At 44.4% G+C, this 22,038-nt stretch overlaps 1 protein-coding gene across 4 annotated transcripts; it reads right to left on the reverse strand.

Annotated features, from left to right (window-relative positions):
- Nucleotides 1–68: 68 nt before the first annotated feature.
- sun1b (Sad1 and UNC84 domain containing 1b) lies at nt 69–21,590 on the reverse strand. 4 transcript variants are annotated; one of them, XM_030089104.1, is made up of 23 exons: nt 21,458–21,566; nt 16,058–16,164; nt 8,521–8,709; nt 7,500–7,768; nt 7,016–7,285; nt 6,767–6,901; nt 6,279–6,404; nt 5,624–5,710; nt 5,028–5,138; nt 4,792–4,911; nt 4,613–4,706; nt 4,437–4,495; nt 4,160–4,350; nt 3,799–4,074; nt 3,623–3,715; nt 3,446–3,537; nt 3,190–3,334; nt 2,732–3,046; nt 2,560–2,644; nt 1,976–2,091; nt 1,674–1,841; nt 1,487–1,579; nt 69–1,404 (listed from the first exon to the last, which is right to left on the reverse strand). In XM_030089104.1, the coding sequence occupies exons 2-23, from the start codon at nt 16,138–16,140 to the stop codon at nt 1,288–1,290; spliced, it is 3,234 nt and encodes a 1,077-aa protein (XP_029944964.1). In that variant the 5' UTR covers nt 16,141–16,164; nt 21,458–21,566; the 3' UTR covers nt 69–1,287. The 4 variants fall into 4 exon arrangements, with proteins under 4 accessions (XP_029944964.1, XP_029944962.1, XP_029944960.1 ...); XM_030089102.1 differs by lacking the exon at nt 21,458–21,566 and adding an exon at nt 18,150–18,350; XM_030089100.1 differs by lacking the exon at nt 21,458–21,566 and adding an exon at nt 16,571–18,123.
- Nucleotides 21,591–22,038: the final 448 nt, after the last annotated feature.

Below are 22,038 nucleotides of genomic sequence, written 5' to 3' on the forward strand. Positions count from 1 at the left end.
AAACAATGAGTAACAATAAAAAACAATAGTGATACAATAATGATAATAATAGTAACAACACAATGTTGTTTTTTTCATAAAGCAACACTGGCAAAAGTAGATATTATAAAGGGCCAACTATCAACAATGAAATATACAGATTACATTCCTTCAGGGATTCAGAATAGTGGGAGCCCGTGTGAGGACGTTAAACAGACCTATAGGGAGATACAGGATCTTGTCTCCAGAGAAACAAAACAGAAGAAAGCACACTATTTGTAGGAGTAGTTATATAATCCAGCTTTAATTATTGGTTGGTCAACTGAGATCCAGGCACAGGACTCAAATGATCAGAGAAAACATTCTCTCTGGTAAGTCATTATGCATGTAAAGGTTAAGAGTAGTTCAGGAAGAGTCACATGCTAGCGTTACTCCTTGAGTCAGTCCACTATCAAAAGGTTTTCTCTACTGTACATCGTGTGGGGCCTTAAGAGCTCAGGTCAGTGGTTTCATAGTGTTTCTGCGTACTTAAAGGAAACTTGCATCGAGCCTCCACTCGAGGAAACATTCAAAGCTAGTCCTTAGGCAGCATGTTCAGTTAAAGAAAAAGACTAAGTTATGGCTGTGTGAACGCGTGAAGCCGAAACAAGAACACAGTGAACCTAACATGTGAGCGGTGCACATCCACAGTGAGCATCGACCTGGAGAGACTCTCCACAGTTCAGCTGAAGTCACTGAGGAGACTTGATTTGAATGAAGGGAGCGGCGTGCCTGGAAAGCAGCGCAGGCAACGCCAGATCCTAAATGAGAGAAGTTCAACAAATGTGAAACGGAAGATTAAGGACAGAAAACCAGTCGGAGTGAAATACAGTGTGTGAGGAAATGGGAGAGATGAGTCTGTAACCCTCCGTTCCAAGTGTCCGCCTTCCTTCCTGGAGAGGTGGAAGGTGCTCGGGGGGGGGGGGGGGGGGGGGGGGGGGTGCTGTAGTCCGCTCAGGGGCTGATTCAGTGCAAGAGGCCTTCCAAGAAAAGGGAACGGGGACTTCTAGCTTCTTCGTGGTTCCATTTCTCTTTCATTATCCATGATAGTCTCAATAGATGCTTTCTTGTGATTCTTTCAATACAAAAGTATCACGTGTTCGCGATTCAGTCTGAGCACACTGCTGGAACAATCCACAACTTCTGTATGCATGTCTTTAATAGAAAATCGTCATTCGGGCAGTCCCCTCCGCTCTGAGGAAGCTGGTGGCAGCTATGTACAGACAGGATGATATGTCAGACGTGAAGGTGTGTGTGGCGGGGCGTGGGTCACTGGGGGCGGGGCTCGCCGTGCACTCTGAACCGGTACATGCAGGTGTATTCCGGGTGACCCCAGTTGGACAGCACCCGCACTTCGATGATCTGGAAGGCCTTATCGTTCTGCTCCTGGAAGGGGAGAGGAGACATTCAGCAGGCTGGAGGAGACAGTCTCTCTCACAAAGGACTGAGGAGGTGTCTCTAACGTCACCTTAACAGGAAACGACTGCAGAGACTCCCCGTCTTCCTGGTAGGTGTAGTGGCCCAGCAGCTTCCCTTCTTCCTGGTACTCGTCATCAAGACCCTGCGCATGGAAAAATCAACCGCAGCAGTCAATGGCGCTGGTGTCAGAATGAAAAATGTCTCAATGCAGAGCCGAGCGTCAGTGTGCTGCTTACATAGACGGTGAAGTTTTGAGGGGCGCTGGTGATGTTTCCGGTCGGGGACAGGGCTTTGGGGATGTGCTCCACGCAGAAGGACGTGGGCAGGATTCTCAGGGACAGCCGGATCACCAGATAGCCCTGAGAGCCTTTAAACGCCCAGCAGTTACCTGGATACACATCGGGCTGAAGAGGTGGAGAGAGAGGGAGGGAGGGAGAGAGAGAGAGAGAGAGAGCGAGAGAGCGAGAGAGAGAGGTTACTGCTTGAAGGGCGGTTCGTCTGGTACTTATCGTTTACTTTGCCAGTGGAACCTGCTCACCTGGATGACCACGCGTGGAGACTGGGAGAAGTACCAGAGAGGCAGGCCGAACAGACTCATGAGGGCCGTCTTGGTCTCGTACGTCTCAGAGCAGCGCGTGCTGAGGATGCTGCCGCCTGGACCAAACCAAAACAGCAGCAGATTATATGAAATTATCACAGGGGAAAAAAAAAAAACTAAGATCTGAGCAAAGGGAAAAATGAAGCTCTGTACAGCTGTGAGTCAGATAAGCTGGTGAATTCCTCCACCCAGTGATGCTACACATATGAACGATACTGTATATTTTAGAACTAAACATAAGAAACCAGAATAAACCTGATACAGAAGGATAAACATCTGCTACTAAACTCTACTGTCCCGTGCAGATGACTACTGGAGACATGTAGGTCAACAGACTGCTTAGTGGCACATTTCACAATGGAGCCTCAACGTTTGTCATTAATACCCCGTTGTCCTTGAGAGCACTAATGCCTGCATCCTCACTGCGTAAGAGAAATACTCTCCAGCATAACGCTCTGTGGAAGAGCTGTTTTGCTAATCCCTTCAGTTTGAGTGGAGTCCCAGTGGACCGGCTGCCTCCTTACCCCCGGACTCCAGTGCGTAGTCCACCAGGCCGGTTCGGTCCTGAGAGTAGAGCTTCAGGGCGTTCTGGACAATCAGCTTCACTTGCTGGAATGAAAACAAAAACATTGGCGCAGAAGGTTATGGAGCGCCTCATAAATATGGCAGCCAAGCAAAAAGTCAGTTGTCCATTACCTCCTCGGACAGTCCCTCGGCGGCGGAGGTGTGCCGAACAGACCCGGTGACGGTCTGAACAAGCGTCTTGGCCTGCGACTCCACTTCGTCTCGCGTCTGCGCCCGGTTCTGCTCCAGCTGCAGGGAAATGTTCCGGAGGATGCTGAGCTCCAGGGAAGCCAGGGACGCCTGCAGGTCCTGTGCAGTCACGTAACGCTGAGACAGCCAGAGGATCAGAGACTCCGGGATCTCTTTCTGATCGTCTCCGGATCCACCGCTGCCGTAGAACAGAGTCTGCAACTCCTTACGCATCTGAGCCGTCACCTGGGCCGTTATCTACAGCAGGAACGTCAAAAACAAAAGAACCAGCATGTCAGGATTGGTTATTCATTTATCGTAAATTATTCAGGAACTCAACCGTCAGACTAAACTAACTATTAACTATCACACCCAGATAATAGTCAGCATTCGTCACTTACCGTCTCCTGCAGGGCGTCCAGCTGCTCACACTTGCCCTTGCATCCCGCGACTCCCTGGAGGTCTGCTCGGACTTTACCCAGCTCCAGCTCCAGTCTGCGCACCTCGGCTAACAGAGCGTCGTGCTCCTCCTGCTTCACACCCACACTTCAGGAAACACAGGAAGGATATGTGAACTGGCAACATCTGAACAAAAGTGTTCACAGAAGAAGAAACGACACTGACAGGCTGATGCAAGGTTTACTGATTTCTTTATACCTGACAGGAGGCGAGTCCGCTGCTGAGGAGACGACCTCTTCCTCCCTTTTCTCCTTCTGGAGCTCGAACAGCTGCTGCTTCTTCTGAAGATCCTATAACGCAATTGGGCACAAAAATATGTAGATTTTTTTTTGGGAAAAAAAACTTTGATCTAATAAAACATAATAAAATGCATACCTCCGTCCTGGCAGACAGAGCGCTGAGCATCAGTTCTAAATCAGCCAGCCGCGCCGCCTGACTCTCCTGTTGGTGTTTCTGCTGATCTGCTCTCTGTGGAAAGAGCGAACGACGCGGTCATCTTCACATCAAACGTTCACTCCTATCACACCGTGTGTTAGCCTCTGTCCTCCTACCTGGGCCACGAGTGTGTTCTCCTGCTCCAGCTCTCCACGCAGCACGCCGATCTTCTGCTCCAGCAGGGACGACACCCACAGCCCCAGGCTCTCCCTGTCCGTCTGGGTGTGGAGCTGCTCCCTCAGGGTGCTGTAGAGACCCAGCAGCTCTCCGTGACGCTCGTCCTGCTTCTGGTCGCCGTGCTGGACTCGCTCCCACAGCAGGGCCAGTTGGCGCTCCACACTCTCAAGGCGCTTGAAGTCGAAGTCAGAAAGTGCTGCAGGGGGAAGCACCGGCTGCAGGAGAAGAACGCAAAGGTTAAGCAGGGAAGAAAAGCTGAAATATTGAATATCTATGTATACATCATGCTTCCTGTCTTACCGGTGCCTGAGAGACAGGGCTGGCTGGGGTCGGCTTCAGTGGAGCCTCCGTTGGAGGAGCAGGAACAGAAGCAGGAGCCGGCATCATGCTGGAGAAGAAGGCGACGGGGGACGCAGGACGCCACTCGGTGAGGTTGATGGCCGGAAGGTAAGCAAGCAGGGCAGCGGTGGACGGACCCCAAAACCATAAAGCTGCATCAGGATGAGTCAGAGAGTGCGGTTTAGAAATACTCAAAACCCTTAAAGGGTAAAACAGGAATCAGACTGATGAGACTCACCGAGAAGGAACAAAAGAGGTAAAAGGAGCCAAAGGAGCTTCCACAGCTTTGGAAGGCATCTGAAACGCAAAATGACATAATCGTAGCATGAAGAAATGGTAGGATTTAACGTTTCTCATTGAAAAAGATAAGCACTTCGATCTGCCAAGAGCGTGCCGGGAGGGGAAGGCTCTTACCGAGTCAAAAAGAAGACATTGAGGAGCGACATGAGAGACACCAGCTGGTACCATCCTGTCGCCAGTAACCACAGAAGCCCCCGGCCAGCCTTCACTGGAAACACACGGCGACACACGGTGAGAACGGGAATGAAGTCGGACTGTGCACGTATGCTGGGGGGGGGAAGACGGCGACTAACCGGGGGCTGCGAGCAGCGTCCACATCGCTGAGAGCAGCTTGTGCGCTACTGTCCCAGCTCCAGATGCTAAAGCCCCGCCTGCTCTGACCACGGAGTGACCTGGCAGGAGGAGGCAGTGGCCTGGAAGACACGGAGATGGGAGCGTTTTGGTGCAATCAATACAGCACAATGAATGACCGATGAATGGATGAGAACTATGCATGAGTTCATCAACGTTAAGAGGAGTGTTGGTTAACCTGCATAAACTAGGGCGCTCCACAGCGCCCCCGCCAGGCGGCGAGGCCTGGAGGACTGTGTGGTGAGGACGGTGTGTGTCTCTGAGTGCTGCGTCCCTTTACAGTCATCACCTGCGTGCGGCCCAACAAAGAAACCAGTCAGTAAACTCACACGTATTATAAAGAAAAACTGAAAACCATCATTCAAAAAACTATCAAAGCGAAGGAAAGAAAATCCACAAAAGACAATGAAAGAAAACAAAACCGAGTAAGATCCAACAGGTGCTTTACCACTTCCACTGTTCTGACAGTGTTTGTTTCATTTCAGTGTGAGATTTCACTCAACAGCTGGACTATCAGGTTTTTCAGCTTCATATTTAACGTCTGGAATGGTGAAGTTTCAAACTTAAATCTCGAAGTAGGCTTGGGGTGAAAGAGCAGCATCTGCACGTCACTAAAGGTCAACGGGCTGCTGGCCGGATAAAGCGGTTCACACAACCTCTGCCTGCCGCTCTGGCCACAGGTCATGCATATTATTAACGCTGTCAATCAGAGCCACACACAGGAAAACCAGAAGAGGCAGAATAAGGAAGCACGCGGTGTGTGTGGCTGCTTACACAGAGAGCCATTCAGATTCAGCTGTGATGATGCATCTTCAGTCACCAGGTCCTTCACGTTCAAGCTCCTACAGTAACTGGAGTCAGCTGCAACACACACGCACAAACACACGTCAAGAACTGAAAAGCATCATAAAAGAAATGTAATCTAGAATTCTATGGATTTTACTTCATTTGCTTTAGTCCTAAATCTGAGCTTTAAATGTTTATGCAGACATATCAGCTGCATGCATACAGATCTTAAACAGCATGTGGAGTTCGAACACAAGAATCTGGCTGACTGCTGGCTGAAAAGACGGTGAAAGTATGCTACATACAAGCTCACTATTGACCACTGTTGTGCATAATGTCACAGGTCAAACAGACATTGCCCAACACTGACAAGCTGACCGCGGACAAACTCCTATCTGATTGTGGTGCAAGCTGAAAAAAAGAAATACCGCATTTTCTGGCGATACCAAACGCCAGAAAACGACCTGAAGCCCTGAACTGATTTTCAGTTATTTTTCTGCCTGCAAGTGGAAAAACAAGACTAGGCAGGATGAGAGCGACACGCCGAGGAGATTATTTAAAGTGATAGTTATTAATCCTAAAACAAAACCTCCTTGTTCTTAAGACACCTTTAACCTGAGCTTTGTATGGTCACAGCAGCTACCTTGTCCTTCATAGCCATTGGCCTTGTGGCCCATCATCCTGTGGAGAGTGTTCTCCTTTAACAGCCACAGCTGGGACCAACTGGAAGAAGCTGCTTGTCTCAATGAGTCCGAAAAGGCAAAGACACCTGGTGAGACACCAAGGCAGAAAAACAATGTTAAAGTAAGTATTGGAGACGTAAAGTTCATGTTCCAAACACTCTGACAGAAAGGCATTTCCAGAAAACTCTAGTAGTTCCAGTAGGAGGAAGAAGTAAAAAGAATACAAATGAAATACTACGCAGAGCGCTAATGAGAAGGCAGAGAGAAGCCAACAGGAAGACAAAAAGCTAAAGCTTTAAATTAGCTGCACAAATCTCCAAGAGCTCTTGAAGTAAGGCTGCATTCAGTCTCAAACTGGACGCTGACTCAAGGCACCGTCACGACGACAAAAAGGGAAAGAAGCAAACGGACAAAAGCCAAAGACCAAAGAATGATTCCTGTTGTATACCTCTTTCAGATGAGCTCTTGACCTTTGAACCCAGCCAGACCGCACTGCTGAAGAGTGTGGTGAAGACGGACACTATGGGAGCCAAGGCTCGTTTGCTGTAGTGCAAACACCGATTAGACACTGACACCAGAACACCTGGAGAGAGACACCGCTACCAATTAAACTCCTGCGTTTGCAGCAAACAAACAAAACAACCCTACAACAGCTGTCCATTTCTACATTCTGGCAGTGTGATCAAGAGCTCCTCACCGGACTTGCTCTTTCGATTCCTGTCTCTGGTGTATATGCTGGTGAAGGGCGACGATGGCGAGGTGAGGGCGTCTGTGCAGGTTTCTGCCGCGTGAGATGGCGACGACAAGGATAAGGACGAGGATGACGACCGTGCGATTTGGGAATCCGCTGCTTTCTGAGAGTGCAAAGAGCAGTCTCTGCAGATGTAGCCGTTTGCAAGCATGGTGTGGGACTTGGACACACTGGCGTCGCCGTTGACGCTGGATGAGCCGTGGCTGGAACCTTGTCCTGGAAGGAGAAAAAGAAAACAATGAATCAGTCAACAACAACAGAGGGTTACAGTAAACTATGTACACTTATATTTTTAATATTTCAGTTCCAGATGTTGAAATACGTTCGCTGGTTCTGTAAATATGCCGTTTTCCATGCAGCTGAAATAACTGCTGAATTTCACTTGATCAAAGCAAACATTTTGAGAGGGAATCTCTCTCTACGGACTGACCCCAGTGTCCATCGACAGCAGCGGTGGTGGTGGAGGTTCTGGTGGTGACTGTTCGTTGTCTCAGGTGGGACTGGTCCAGACCGGGGGTGAGCAGTGAGGCGTCAGTCTCTACGTTGCTCTCCTGAAAGTTGCTGCTCTTGCTGCTGCTGCTGCTGTCAATCGGCGTGCTGGCAGCCAAGAAAGAAAGGGTTTTCCTTGGAGTGGCGACTTGGCTCAGTGATAAAGTCCGAGAACTGGATGTGGACTGTGACTTTCTGCTCCGGAGCACCCTGAAATATTACAAAAGCAACAAAGCTGTGAGTTTCATTGCAGGAATTAATACAACAGAGACATGTTCATAGCGCCAGAAAGTTATGTAAGATTTATCCCAGTACAAAGAGTATCATGCTGAACAATTCACTAAAACCAACTAACCCACAAAAATATTCACACTTCTTCAAAAAGCTCTTTAAACCCTGCTCACAGATACTTCTGAGTCGATCCTACAACTCAGTGCTGTTTCCTACACGTCCAGATGGTACAGGAAATGTGAAGAAGTTGGAGATGTGTTAGGTTCATTATGAATATTATGTATAAACACTTTAAAGCATTATAAAATGGTCTCAGACTATTTATTTTTCAGATAATTTTAGGTGATATTGAAAAGAAAGTTTAATTGATTGATGACAGAATGCCATCATTGGCAGTAACAACGCTCCACTGGATGAAGAGAGCATGAAAACTTCAATCTGTGAAATATGATGAAGCGGCAGTGCTTGGTGTGTGTGTGTGTGTCTGACTAATCTATCTTATTTGTTCATAGCCCTGGAACCTTATAAAGCAGCTGAACTGGCTGAAGTGTGTACAGGGCCTGGCAAAACCTCAGTTGATAGATGGTGCAATTACAGAAATGTGGAGCATAACTTGGCCCTTTACTACTTACAAAGCACCACATGTTTCTGCATCTGAAACAGTCAGCCGATGCTCAGACGAACATAAACATATTTGAATGCTGCACCCCATTGTCCATTGTCAGTCTCACCGTGTCTCTCTGCTGGCGCTGGCGTAGCCGCTGCTGTGGTTCTGGGAGAAATCGGCCAGGCTCTCGTTGCCGCGGTAACCAGCAGCGGCCTGCAGACGCAGGCTCCGTCGTGACATCCTGGGCGACTCGTACACGGGGGCAATCTGGTGCTGCTGCTCGAACTCGAGTGCTGCTGTGGAGTAGCTGGAGCTGGGAGAGGCGGGAGGGATTGCACAGAGGAGGGAAAAAAAAAGAAAAGAGAGTCAGAAAGTTGCAGGAAAAAAAAAGTTCTCTGAAAGGCAAGATTACATGACAGGGCATTTCTCTTATCTGCTGCATGGATATTCATTCAGACACAAATATGCTTGGAGTGATTTAAGTCTCAAATCAATATTGAGTGTGGATATCCTGCACTTGGGCTGATCTGTTTTATCGCCAACGCCTTTAGTTTAGTTTTTTTTTTTTTTTGAAAAACAAACAGCCCTGTTATGAAGCTGTGTTGCTGTTGTTTCTTGCAGCTGGCAGCGTTCCTGACAGGAAGTGACTCACTCGCAAGGGAGAGAGAGAGAGAAAGGACAAGAGAATAAGCTCAGTATGTCTCTGGAAACAAAACTGGGAAAGAGAAAAAAATACATCCATAAAATGTGGTATTCAGTTGGAGAGAAAAACAAGTACTTTGCTCTACTGACTGCCATCCAAAGCCAGCCGTAAAGTGGAAACACACCATGGCTGCTGTTTGCAATGCTTTGCTGTGAGTCACGAGGCCACACCCACCTGGCTGAGTAGGCACCGGGCTCCAAACTCAGCCGTGACTCACAGGGAGCAGGGCAACAATTGCAAAATCCACAATAGGATCTGTTCTTTTAGTAAGTCCTAACTGCTGTACAGAAAGCAACGCTAATGAAGTGTCTTCTTCCTTTCAAATGGTGAAATAGGCATCTTCTTTAAGTACACAACAGCCTCTGATGGTGTGTTTATCTGTCTGACTTTTGGATTAACTCTCCACGGAGAAGAGACAATAATACCTCCTGACACGAACTTGAAAAGGAAGAAGCACCATTGTTGGATCTGATTTAAGGCATGAGCACACACGCCCAGGTTTTCTGCGGAAGATGCACAGGCTTGGCTAAAAATATGACACCCAGCACATCATTACAACACAGACATTAGCAGCCAGACTTCGCAATGTCAGAATTACAGCGCACACGCATGTATTGTGGCGGCTCCTTCCTGGCACTCGCTGCGGCTCTAAACCCTGAGGATTATGTTCCCAGCGAGAGCCAATTATGTGCTTTCATCCCTGCTCTACCTCCTGCGTGTTGATCCAACTGACTGGTATCTGAACACAATATCTGAGCAGCATCTCTTCCTGTGTCTTGAGGGTCTGAAACCAAACTTCTGGAGCTAAACATTTGCCATCTAGTCCAACAACAGAGATACTGAGTCACTCTGGCACTATAAAGCAAATGAGACCAGCAAATTAATATTTACTGAGGAGTTCTACTATGAATAAATGCCCTGTTTGGAGAAAGAGTCCTCTTCCACTTGATTTCATTGATTTAAGATAACTTCTTTTTCGCATTTTTCTATTTGTTTCAACATGAGTACAAAACAATATTTACAAATGATATATTCTTGAAAAATAAACAAATTAAATGCACTGGAACAATTTTTTTTGCATTTAAAACAAACCTTTAAAGTATTCATGTACACATTTTTATTTCAATCTACCTATGACAGACCTCTCTTAGGATAAAAAAAAAAAGCTCAAAAGCTACCACCAAATGCAAAAACCAAAGTAGTGTCTAAATCATGCAATTTTTCAATACTATACAAATCCATGTGTTGCACATCAGTAATAAGCATAAGCGTGTAAGGTACTGATGGCACAGCTGCATGTGTGTGTAGCCTGGACTGAAGCACAAACACTGTTAAAACCACCTGCTCTAGGCTGCAACTGCCTCGCTGTCTGCACAAAGTAATAACCAGCCAGTCATCTATTTGGGTTTAACAAAACAAAAATAAAAAAAAAAAACAATTCCCTATGGTAGCGCCAATAATCCATTTTTCTCATAAATTACTCAAATTTGTCAACAGCATTTGTTCAGAGTAATCCAAACTGACCCGTCTCCCAGGCAGCTCCGCCGGCCCACTTCTGCACTAAAAATAGAGATGGAGTCAGCGTTTTCAAAAAATGAGTGAGGAAGGTACTGATGGGGGACAAACGTAAAGCATATAGACCATTTCCATCCTGACTGTCAGCTTCCTGGAATCTCTCCTTACATAACTCTACAGCTTTGATTCTCTTCCCACACTCAGTGGGCACAGCCAAACTTTCTTACAACGCTCACAACCGCGCTCTGAATCTGGTCTGATAAAGCTCCACTTTTCATGAGCTCCGGTTTTATTTCCTGCCTTTTGAGGCACACATGCAAAGGACAGGAAGACAAACATTTATCGATATCTGTATCTGAGTGATAACGCAAGATGAGCGATACGATCCAGGTGGAAGCAGTCAAACACAAATGATCCAGTGACTTCATTTCTGTACTCCACTCACTGTTTTCTAATAATCAACTATTATGTAATAGATTGATGATCGATTTTTTTGTTTTTTTGATGGTTTAATCACACAAATGATTAATTAAAAGAATATTCAAGTGAATTTCTTTAAGCGCATCAGATGATTCAGACAGCATTCAGACAGTATGGCTGTCAAGAATTCATCCAGGCGTAAAGGTAAGAACGATGACTGAATCTGTATCACTTGGCAAAGCATGTGCCCAGGGGGTGAAGCCTCAGCTCTTTACTGGTTCATTAAGAAAGAACATACTCTGGAGGCACGGAGGAGCTTGTTTCCTTGTCATGGAAGCATCTGAATAACTGAAGCACAACCTGCTCGTCATTGTTTCTTTCTGATCCGTCCTGAGAGACAGGAGGTGAATTCCTCGGTGTCGAAAGAAGCTACTCCTGTGACATGGCCTGCGGTGAATCTACACCTCCAGCATCATGCCTGGTTTCCTGCAACTAGAGGGGCTTGTCAGCCGCCCACATGCAATCTTGGTTGCATGCATCATATGAGCTTGAGTTGTGTTGGATGTATTCAGCAGTCCAGTTTGTACACTAACATGCATGAACAGTGTGTCTCACATAATCAACACGAGTTACACTGCTGAACTAAAACACATGCTGCTGCTGCTGCAATAAAAACTAAAACCTTTCGTGTCCTGACTGAACTCAGTATATTTTGGCGGTTCATTTTTTGTCCCCCATTGACACACAGACACAGACACGCGATTGAAACCATGTGGCTTGTAAACTCCAGCTTCAAAACCACAATTTTAGTTACATAAGCTTTTTTTTTTTTCTTCTTCTAAAGAACTGCTTACACTTTCACAAGAAAAATAACTTACTCAAACTTGCTTGGCACAAGTCAATGAACCGACTGCAGGCAGCGGCAGAAGGAACTACACCTGTGGATGTAAAAAACTTGGAGTCTATCAAAAACACATCTTTCATCAGTGACTCTGTAACTGCCATCTGTAAATTAGTTTAGTCGGAACAAAATGAATAATACTGTTCCTCATGGAGCACAGAATGGCAATATTGTGAGCCCTAGCGATTTTGAGGCAACCACACTGAATATTAATCCTTCTGGGTTAGATCTGTGCCAGCAAAAAAAAAAATCATTTTACAGACTTGGGATGTTATTTGGCGGAGTCTCACTGAGTATTTAGTTATTCATTTCCAACAATTAATTTTTATCTCCTCCCTACAACACCGAGGGACCAGGCTGTAATCAGAATGAAAATGTAGCACACTGTGTCTTCCCTCTTCCTTACAGAGGGGAGAAAAGAGCTCATGTTGACTAGAAGCAGATAGCTGGGACTCTAGGACCAAGCAGGGAGTCTTCAAATTTCCATCTCCCCATCTCTCGGTGGGCAGGCGTTGGCACTGCGATTAGTATCGTTCCAGCCCACCCTCTTTTCCTCTCCCACAGAAAACACTTGCCTTCTACCCTCCTCTCTCTGTGGTGTCCTTCGCTATCACTCTGTCTATCACGCACTTCAGTGCATGTTTCATGTTGCTTCGGTTGCTACAGAGATCCCGATAAACAGCTCACAGGCTTGAGAGAGGCTGTGATCATTAGCAGGGACTGGATATGCACCGCTTCCAATGACAGATGCAGTCGCAAACAAAATAAATCAAGCCGGAATTTTTTTTCCCGAAGGCGTATAAAATACCTCAACAAATAACTTGTTCAGTTCAAACAGTAGTAAAAGCTCTACAAGCAGGACGACTCCAGGACGATCTGTGGACACACTAACAAAAAGGCAGTTATGATGCTGAATTCCAGCTGCTGTCAGTTGCTCAGCACTTGGACCAGTGGTTTGTGTACTGAAACACACTCGGGCCACATGTCTAAACAACTGCGACGGCAACACGGACAACAACTGCTCAGCCACTCATAGCTGCTGCTTGTTATTAGTTACATCCTAGGATCCTGCCATGAGGGTACGGATATGAATATAGGCTGAAAGCAGTTTCAAGAAAATAATACTTGCAGCTACTATAATGGTCACATAAAGACTTTACTATTGATCTCGGATCAGTCAGTACGCCAAAGACAGTACTGGATAAGTCACTCAACACTGCTGCTTCCTTTTTCACAGCTCAGTTATCACTTGAAAAATAACTTCAACCACAGGCCCGAGCTCCACTGACCCACTTTCACCATCATAAAATATGAAGGGTCTGAGGCAGTCAATATCTGCACACACACCTTCTTTCAGTGAGTTCAGGAAGGGAGTCACCGCTCAGCTACTTGGTGTGATACAGAATATAACAAATGACCATCAACAATTACAGCCGTGGAAAGCAATGTGGTCAGACATTTCAGTTATAGTTGTGACCATTGAACACATAGTATTAAATGTGTTTTACATTCTCATGGCGTAAACCAGCACATTTAGTGCTAGTTTACAACACAAAGTCACACAAATGTCAGAAATCTGTCTACAAAAAATAAAAAATGCAATAGCAGTAAAAAATAAACAAGCAATTTTTGGCATTCTGAATAAGTCTACTTGCAAATAAATGATGTTAATGCTCTTATGACTATCCAATTATCCATCTATATTGTATTCTGCTTTATTCAGGGGCAGCGGTCGCTGGAGCAGGCCGCACACTGGACAGATCAGCAATCCTGACAAGAAATATTTGTTATACAACACTCTACGTGTCGACTATCTTGGACTTTGCTGATATAATAAATGAGCTAGGTGTTCCATTTATGAGAGGTGTGTTCACTGAATCCTGTCAGCAGCAACAAGAAAGTAAAAGTCAAGCATATGCTCGATCAAGATGTGATACAATAAATGTTTGATAAATGATATATATTTTATGGCTGATCCTACAGGAAGCCACAGATTAACCTCACATGCATGCTTTTGAACTGGGAAAAAAACATCTGAATGATTACTCACGTTACTGTTTAAGTTTGTCAGGTTGTTTTGGAAGTATTGAACTGGAGAAGCGAGAACCCGTATTTAGAAATCCAAATAGTGCAAAAAGAAAAGCTGCCCATCATAATGTCACAGGCAATGATGAATCGGCAAAACCATAGATATGAACTGCACCACGACGAGAGGCTCTGAGAAGCTAAGTGTGCATGGAAACCGTGCTTGACGTCTTGACTCTTTGTATCCGATGTTACAAAACTTGTCGCTGCTCTTTTGAGTTGTAACAACAGATGGGCCAACGGCCTCTGTCACCTGACCCCGTCTGGCTCCGCCCTGCCCTCCTATATCCACACGCTGCACACAAGACTCCGTCTGAAGTCCAGGCACAATCGGCAACAGATCAGAGCAAGCAGTCACCTTCACACCCGAGCTTTTCAGCTATTTAATTGAAATGTACAAATAAACAGAGCAGCCCTTCAGTTAGATCATTTGCATTTAATCAAGTGTGTTTCTCAGGAGAGCTTAGAATGATCAGTCTCTCAGCTATGCAGGCTAATAAAAACCATGGACCTCTCGACTAGCTAGTCAAGAAGCATAAACTATTAGTCTAATCCTGGGATCAGGGCCACGGTTGTGACCGAGAGGTTCATTAATAGCTTCTCAGCTGACTGCATTCAAAGGAACACGATTAGCTTGCTCCAGGCTTTCAGTCTGCCTGGCAGGTTCCACTGTGGTGTCAAACAAGCTTTAATGCATTCCTCTCACTTTGCCGCTGCCTTTTTAATGGAGACTGTATCCCACAATGCTGGAGCGTAACACAGCTGACCTGAGAACACCTGCCAATATTTGTGTTTTATGATGTTACGATGTCTTCTGACATCTTGTCACATGTCACCTGCTCTTCAAAAGACGACCCAAAAAAAGTAGCATGATTTAATGATATTCCTGTCTTCAACAATTCAATTTTCACACATTATGGCATTTAAAAACAATGCAGTCTGAACTTAACAGCAGAAATGTCTGGCGGCACTTTCCACAATACATTCAGCCTCGCTGGAAAACACAGCTGTAAATGTAATGACAGGTCTCTGTTCCAACTTGACCTTTTATGACACACTTTCATACTTTTACTTGAAATGTGGGAGGCCACCGCTCCTTTCAGTTCGGCAACTGCATTACCTTTCCCTAAAGTCAGAAAGCAGGCTGCAGGGAGTGAGGTGATTTATCGAGTTGGGGCCAACGCGCCTGAAGGCGCTGCGCTCTACTGATGGCAGCCGACATCAACGGTGACAGTAATGAAGACAACAGCATTCCTTCACATGCACAGACCTTCCTGTAATGTGTCGACCACACCCACACCAAAAGCTGTGACGACAGGCAACAATAAAAAAAAAACAAAAAAAAACGCACTAATAAAGACCACAAAGGGAAAAGTATTATATATTTTCGATTCAACCAACAATTTTGACATCTCTTAACTTCTCAAAAGGCTCAAAAAGTTGACAGATTCCACAGTTTGGTAACAGTATTCATGGTCGAACTTAGGACACGCGTTCTGCTTTGACTCTGTGCAGGGCTTTCCACAGAAGCAGGTGCCAACTAAATCATGACTAATCGAAACCAAAACCCCAGGATATTCTAGTAGAAAGAGCTACAGAATTATGAAATCTCTTCGAGTTAGAAAAGCAACAATGCTATCAAAAGTAAGTACAATCCAACATCTTGTTCTGTGTTTGCATATATAGCTTACTTGCTTTTTAAACGACAACTGGAAATCAGTTCATAGGAACCGGACTGCAGACACACTGCAGCTAGTCTGCAGCCTGCTGACATAAATATACATCGAGGTCAGTGCTGGAAAATATTTCTGTCCATAATGTATGAACACACAAGCAGAGTATGAAGCAACACACTGAAAACTAAGACCACCAAGATGTGTTTTGTTATATTACATGATAAGAACAAAAATCTGAATATACTAGACGGTCGTTACTACAGCTGAAAAGTATTTAAAGAAATCAAAATGTGGCAGCTAACTTGTGTGCACAGCCTTCAGTCACAAACGTCAGGCATGGTAGGCAGCTCTGAGGTCTCACCTGAGAGAGTAAGTATAGCCAGTGTTCTCCGGAGCACACTGCGGTGGCGTGTATGTGTGCAGTTGGGAGAAATCCATGGTCATTCTTCTTTGCCTTTCTCTTTCAGACTGCAACAGTTCAAATGCAGGGGACAGGACACATTGAGGCAACGCTGACACGGCAGTGGACGGTAACAACAACTACAGCTGTCTAACTTCTACACACACATACACACGCACTCATTCAATCTTTCTCTTCACACTGAATTAGTTCTGCCAAGGAGCTCGTCTTGTGTTGTGCCACCAGCTGACAAACTCAGCGCTCTATCTACACATTAAAAATAGGCCGGAGCTGGCAGGTCCCCGGCTCCTCTCAGATCGAGCCCAGCGCTATTCACTGGGCTGCTCTCCAAGAAAGCACGGCTACGCTACAACGCCAGTTCAGAGAGCTCTAATGAGAGCTGCTGGACATTCCTCCTCCTCGGGAACACAACAATGCTACTGTAGTTCTGTCTGTGGCTGAGTGCTGGCCAACCTCGTCCTGCATGTTGACTCCGGCTGCTCGCTGGCAAGAGACTACGGACACTTGGTGAAGCGGCAATAAATGAGAAGTCTCTTCTTCTCCTGTTCGGGAAAAAGGTGGCGCAAAATGCCGGTAGAGACAGGACAGGAAAAACGATCCTATTTCCCTTTGTAGTGAACACACTCCTCACCAGGACAGAGTGAACTCTGTATTATGAAACCCAGTAAAGCAGCGAGGGGTGGGGCAGATTTTTAGGCAATGGGCGGGAAGCAGCTGGCCTGAGGGTTGAGCTTCTGTAGTGAAACCTGCTCTGTGTGAACAAGCTATGTAAATACTATGTTGGTATACTGCAATTCAGTTGGGATTATGGAATATGCAGTTTAAACTGCTATAAAATAAACTTGTTGCATCATTTTGACAGCAAGTGGAATTTAAGCAAAACATCAGTGAATTGCCAAAGTTACAATATGACCTGGCATTTTCGAGAAGCCTGCAAATAATGTGTGGGTTTAGGGTTTTCCAGAACAGAGAAAGATGTTAACAGTGCTGCATGCTGCCAGACCCGACTCATTCTGAGACTTTGACTCAGACAGGACAGCAGTGACACGAAAGTGGGGAGGCACCTAAACCACATGGCTACCAGCAAAATCCACCAGCACAATCTCAAGGCGTAATCTTAATCATGGGTTGAGTCCACAGCCAGGTCTGTCAGCCAAAAAGAGGGATGAATGAAAACAAATACTCAAAAGTCAAGGGGACTACTTAAAATCAGCCAGGATTAGTTTTTCCCCCCCAAAATGTCAAGTTGTGAAGATAATTATGATGCAAGCACTGAGAATGGACACCAAATTAAATCGCACCCTCCTGCAGTGCATCCAATCCACTCTAACCACCGCAGGATGAAGTGTAAATCAGATAAAGGCTTAAATTCAACTTTAGGATGCTGCTAAATCTTTTCAGCACTAATGTGACATGAGCATTAAGGAACACACACAGCTGACAGGCTTCCCCACACAGTGCTGTATTTCACCTCAGATCACACCAGTGTTTTGATGCCTCCTTTACGCAAACCACCCGCGACCGACAGGGCAGACAGCTGAGTGCTGCCACCGCTGCACATATCGTCAGGCTGGCTTCACACTGGCGCCTTTAAAGACACACGTTTGCTTTAATTATAACTGCAAAGTGTCCGGCCAAGTGACATATAAGCCGGGATACATTCCCCCGTTGCTCGGCGCTAAAATTAGACGTTGGATGTATTTAGATTGCGCCGTCACCCGCCGAAGCACTGACTTACGGGGCTTGTGTAACGACGCACTATTATTATTTCTTATCTTACAGGCTAGTTTAACAATTACCGGGCATAACCGGATACTGCTGAGAGCAGATCATGCATTAAATAGCTGACATTTCCCCATATATGTTGAAACAACCGAGAAAAATAAGGCCTGAGACTGCGCACAACAGCTGTTGGTAAAGGAGCTCAGCAAAACCAAAATAGACCCCAATAAAACACAGAAACGCATTCACACTACACACACTGCGCTATCACGACATATAGAGTGCTGCTGGTTGCAGGATGTCAACTTGCCCGCGTGGTTAGAGTCCATGGATGTTATTTTCCTTTTAAGAGCGTAATCCCAAGGATCATGATCCACACATTACTATCGCGGAAGATGCGCAAACTTGTGTCGGCATCCTGACGCACGCGTCTCCAAAAGGTTATTTATTATTGCGGACGCACGCGTCCCGAGCGGTATTTCCTTGAAGAGTCACGGAAGAAGAAGAATGAAAAAAAAAAAAAGAAGAAGCCAAAGTTTGCAGGCAGGCAGTGACTGTTACGCTAGTGCACCGCTAACAGTCTTTCAAAATGGCTTCCCGGAGTAACAAAGCCAGAAGGATCGCTGTTGAGCTGGTCCTCCCACTCCGAGGCCTCCATTGTCGGCCGGAGCGCTGCGCACACTTCAAATCTATTGGAGGAGCGCGAGCGGCGCTGCGGCGGCGCGCGCTGGACTCAACTGCGGGGAAGGACCTGCTGTCATATGAGGCTCACATGCGAACATCTTTCATATACTCGAACATGCCTGCTTGAAAAAAAATATATATTCATGATATCTTATGCTATTATGATAAAATATTTTATCACAATATTTTTTAAAAATTATTATTGTTTATTATACAAACTGAGCATATGTGTTACAGTATTACAATGACGCTAAGCTTTATTTTTAATTTAGAATGATTGGTTAGATTTACTAAGTTGTCACACCTTTTCAGACATGTTTTATTTGTAACTAATTTACAAATAAAACTGCTAATTTCAGACAAATATAATCACCTGTAATAACAGTTTTGAAAATTTGATACTATTAAAAACTTTTCTGTCTACATTACTTAAAAAATATATTTTTACTTGCTTGGAGTTTGTCTGAGATGTGTTGAATATGGAGAATATTTTTTTACAAGTAAAAACAATATATAATACAAGGGATAAATGCAGTTTAAAAGTTATTTTCGGGAGCAGTACTTAGTATTTTCTCTTGACTTTTGTTTCATCAACAGCATTTTCATTTATACTGATAACAATAGCTGTATTTGAATAGCACTCCTCAGTAGTCTCTGCAAGTTATATTCACAAAACAACCACTAGCTTGTGCATGCACTAGATTTTAAAATGATGTGTCATATTCTCTCAGATTTTAGTTTAATTAACACTCAGATTCCTGAGAGAGAAGAATTTGGCATCAGTGCAAGTGTCTGACCTGGGATTTGGCTGAGTACCCAATGCAAAACAGTCAACAAACAATAATAAGTATATAGTGCTTGTATTAGCTGTATGAATCCAAACTGTAAGTGATCTAATTTTTCCTATCCCCACACATGCAACACTGACTGAAACCAACTGATTTCCACCTTTGGAGCTGAATCGCTGTTAAAGCAGAACATCACAGTATGCGGCAACAAAATCAGATGTGTAAGCAGTATATTATATCAATTATTCAAGTTATACTGTCATTTGTAGAGCTTACAAGGAAGGAGACTGAAGCAAAGAGACTTTTGTCAAATACATTACTTTGTATCTGATAAGCCTCATCTGCTTTGGTTAATTTTAAACTCATCTGAGGTCTTGTTAATGAATAGTTTGGTTCCACCTTGAAAACACTGATAAAGGTCGTTAAACAGTGATAGTAAACACAAATGGCGAGTTTATCAAAAAGCTCATCATGTGGTTGTTTATCATGATTGTCACTTTCATTTGCCCCAACAAGAAGCAGTTTACAAATGTATTGTATGCGGGTAAGAATTGAAGGAAAAATTCCTTCCTGTAATAAGAGATGGTTGTTGTTCCAGTTGCTTGCATATCAGCATAGCAGTGAAATATTTTAAATGGAAAAAAAAACTTCTCAAAAGCAATGTTATGGATCATCGAAACGCAGCAAAAGAGAAGAGATTTAAACAACCCCATGAAACCTTCCTGTGACACTGCAAACAGAATAGCCCCAGCACTTTCAATAAATCAATCATATTAACAAATCAAGCAAAGAATGACTGAACAATCAAGTGCAGATCAAGACTAATCACACTAAGAACCTCATTATCTGATAACATGGCCTGTAACAAAAGAGGAAAACAGTTCATTTGATCCTATCATGCTGCCTAATGCTTTAATTCCACCTTCACAAAGAGCTTGTGTAATTGTTACAATAACAACTGTATTTCACTGCATTTACAAAGACGTAATTATCTCATTAAATATAATGCTGTTTGATATTTGGATATTTCAGGCTTGGTCTGAAAGGATTGGTGGGGATTGTAGGGGGGCAGTAGTGAGTATAGCTGCAACAAACCAACAGGAATTTTCCTCTATGGTACACTTTGATTTTTAGGTATGTCAGCCAAGATAGAAGCATGGGTGTTATTGAACACAATTGTTCACACTGATATGTTTACACTTAAAACTCATATTATCCATTTAACTGAGGGACTGTTATACTGTGAACCCTATCAGCACTGCAGTTTCTTCTTTTAATCATATTTCTGAAGGGGAGCATGCCATTCAAATAATAAATATTTCACCAGACAAATGAGACCAACATTAAAGTTTTTATCGATGCGCCATCTGCTGGGCATCTGTCCACAAACCTTATTTCAACTCTGCACGTAATACAAGTGCGACCTTTGGGCTGAACAGAAAGCGGTTTATGCCTTCAGTGACTGAACAATGCCACTATTCACCATGATTCAACCGTATGAGATTCACTTGAAAATGTCGTTTATTATGAGTTAGTTGTATTTAAGACAAGAAATAGGAGACGTCGCTCTTAACCTAATCGAACACAATATTATTCAAAAATACAACCCTGTACAACATGAGAGGGTTCGTAAAACAATACAGCTGTTAAAAAATAACAGCGTAATAAGCTTGGACCAGCTGCAGTAAGTTAAACGAAAGCGGAAGTGCAGAGGGGTGAATCATCCCGCTCTGCACGGTTTGTTATGCTAGGAATAGCCACAACGGACAGTAGGTTAGTAGTTAAACAATAATAAAATAAAAGCTTTTACAATAACCGTTATCATGACTGAATGACAGAATGACATTAAAACAAACCGCTCCAAAACACATAATATGAAAAGAAATGAGCACAGCGTGAAACAAGATCTCAGTCTGTGCTCCCTTCAGCTTTAACATGGAGTAAATTTTCATCTTGTCCCTCGGTAATATTCAGTAAAAGAACCCCAACTAGCCGAAAAAGACACAACAAGCTGAACAAAACTGATGCCCTGCAAGACAAGTTTGACTTCTGCAGCAACCGTAAGGCTGCAGGCAAGTTGTAAAAGTTGGGAATAACACTCGTAAATGGTTTATCCGGCTAGCGACACAGAGGTTAGTGTACTTACATGGTGGCTGAGGCCGCGGATCGCTGAAGTGAAACTTGTAAACGTGAAACAATCACCTGACCGGTTCGCTTTTCCTCTCTCAGAAGAGGGACCTTGGTCTAACGTTCGCCTTTCCCGCACACGCTCAGGTTTTCCGTTGCGACACATGCGTGATGCGTCACATGCGTCAGTCCATATATGGTCATAATGACCATATATGGGATCTACTCAACCCAGTGACTTTGTGAAACCACACAGCGCCACTTACTGGCCACTCAGCTAAGTTACATCTAAAATACTTCTGTGCATTTGTGCAAGAATAAAATGCAACAGTCCTTTTTTTCTTTCTGCATCTATCCTGAACAATGTTTCTCAGCCCTAGATGATGTTCTGGTCAACAGCAGGGGAACCTTCATTCATTCATTCATTCATTCATTCATTCATTCATTCATTCATTTCTCCCACCGTTTTAACATGTACATAATGAAGTTTAGTCACAATTACTTTTTTCAGTTTTAAGGTCGAGGATGTATATGTTTTTCTTTTTTGTTTTTGTGGGGGGCTGTACAGTATTTGATCTGTTCTTCATTTCCTTGATTTTT

The sequence above is a fragment of the Salarias fasciatus genome, chromosome 4 (assembly GCF_902148845.1).
Source record: "Salarias fasciatus chromosome 4, fSalaFa1.1, whole genome shotgun sequence".
Taxonomy (NCBI): domain Eukaryota; kingdom Metazoa; phylum Chordata; class Actinopteri; order Blenniiformes; family Blenniidae; genus Salarias; species Salarias fasciatus.

What these genes read in the sequence shown, in the direction of transcription:
- sun1b (XM_030089100.1), bottom strand. An exon ending in GCGGACTCGCCTCCTGTCAG is followed by an intron (nt 3,335 to 3,445) that starts GTATAAAGAAAT and finishes TGTTTCCTGAAG; the next exon opens with TGTGGGTGTGAAGCAGGAGG. An exon ending in TGCAGTCGTTTCCTGTTAAG is followed by an intron (nt 1,405 to 1,486) that starts GTGACGTTAGAG and finishes CTCCCCTTCCAG; the next exon opens with GAGCAGAACGATAAGGCCTT.